General features: G+C 35.9%; 1 protein-coding gene across 1 annotated transcript; it reads left to right on the top strand.

The window, feature by feature from the left end:
- Positions 1–544: 544 nt before the first annotated feature.
- On the top strand, positions 545–1,231 carry LOC105316305 (immune-associated nucleotide-binding protein 13-like; the record flags this gene model as incomplete). The annotated part of the gene is made up of 1 exon (XM_011411138.2): positions 545–1,231. A coding segment is annotated over exon 1 (663 nt), but the record flags the coding sequence as incomplete, so codon positions are not given.
- Between the last annotated feature and the right edge of the window lie 6 nt (positions 1,232–1,237).

Raw genomic sequence — 1,237 nt, 5'->3', positions numbered from 1 at the left:
AAACAGATGAAAGTACAAATGTAAGTATATAACTACATTGAGAGAGAATAATGTAATATACATATATATTTAATGCACACAGGATTCTGATCTTACTCGGAGGAAAATCCATCTTACTGAAAATGATATGAAAGAAATAGCAGAAGAGTCCCTTTTTAGGAAATTTGGAAGAAAATTTGTTAATGTATTTACAAAAGTAATTTCCTCACCACTAAAGTGGTTTATGAAATTATAATTAAAAGACATTAGCCTTAACTTGTTATAGGATTGCTTAGTATTTTTTGAGGATTCAATTTTAGTCTACTTGTTATTAGGCAATAGCCTATTGTGTTTCTTTTCAATTTATTACCTTAATTAATGCAATCTTAATAATCTTTTACACTTGTTTACAAATTGATTCTCCTGGTGGCATAATAGCAAAAGATATCGATCATGAAAAATAGGCCATACAGAATGTTTGGCTTTGAATCCTATGCGGCTGTTGACACTGCAATTAGTTATGATAGTTATGCTGTGGGCACTAGAATCAGATAGGTTAGCACTTGTGACTAGCTAACAAGATTATAGTATGGCTATGTTGCCTGAGAGATACACTACAACAGTTGAGTCAGTGCAGGTAAGATCAACCTGTCATCATTTAGATAATTATAAAGAGTTGAGGCTACTAGTGACAGGAAAGACAGGAGAAGGAAAGTCCACGCTAGTCAATGGAATCCTGGGAAAAGTAGTTGCTAAAGAGGGAGCTAGTAGGGAAAGATGCACAACCAAAGTTGAAGAGTATCACAAAAAAATCCATGGTGTACCAGTCACTGTGTTTGATTCTCCTGGCCTACAAGATGCAACAGGGAATGAAGATCAATACCTAAACGACATGAGGAAAAAATGTCAAAACCTCAGTTTAGTTCTTTGTTGCACAAAAATGACCAACAACCGTTTGAAAGATGATGACAAAAATGCAATCATAAAGCTAACTACTACATTTGGACAAAGGTTCTGGGAACATGCTATTCTTGTTCTTACGTTCGCCAACACAGAAAATGTCTCAAGACGTGATGACAGAGATGAAGATGAAGGACCCGAGCCTGACTATGATGATGATGCTGCCTGGAAAGAGCTGGGAAAGAAAAGGTTCAAAGGTCGTGTGAAGAAATGGAAAGATGGTTTTCACAAGTTTCTCATAGATGAGGTTGGAATAAGGGAAGATATAGTTGAAAGGATTCCTGTAGTACCTGCTGGA

Source organism: Amphimedon queenslandica, unplaced genomic scaffold (assembly GCF_000090795.2).
Source record: "Amphimedon queenslandica unplaced genomic scaffold, v1.1 AMPQUscaffold_1957_Cont26038, whole genome shotgun sequence".
Lineage (NCBI taxonomy): Eukaryota > Metazoa > Porifera > Demospongiae > Haplosclerida > Niphatidae > Amphimedon > Amphimedon queenslandica.
The sequence above is the reverse complement of the archived record's forward strand: the minus strand, read 5'-3'. Positions and strand labels throughout refer to the sequence as shown.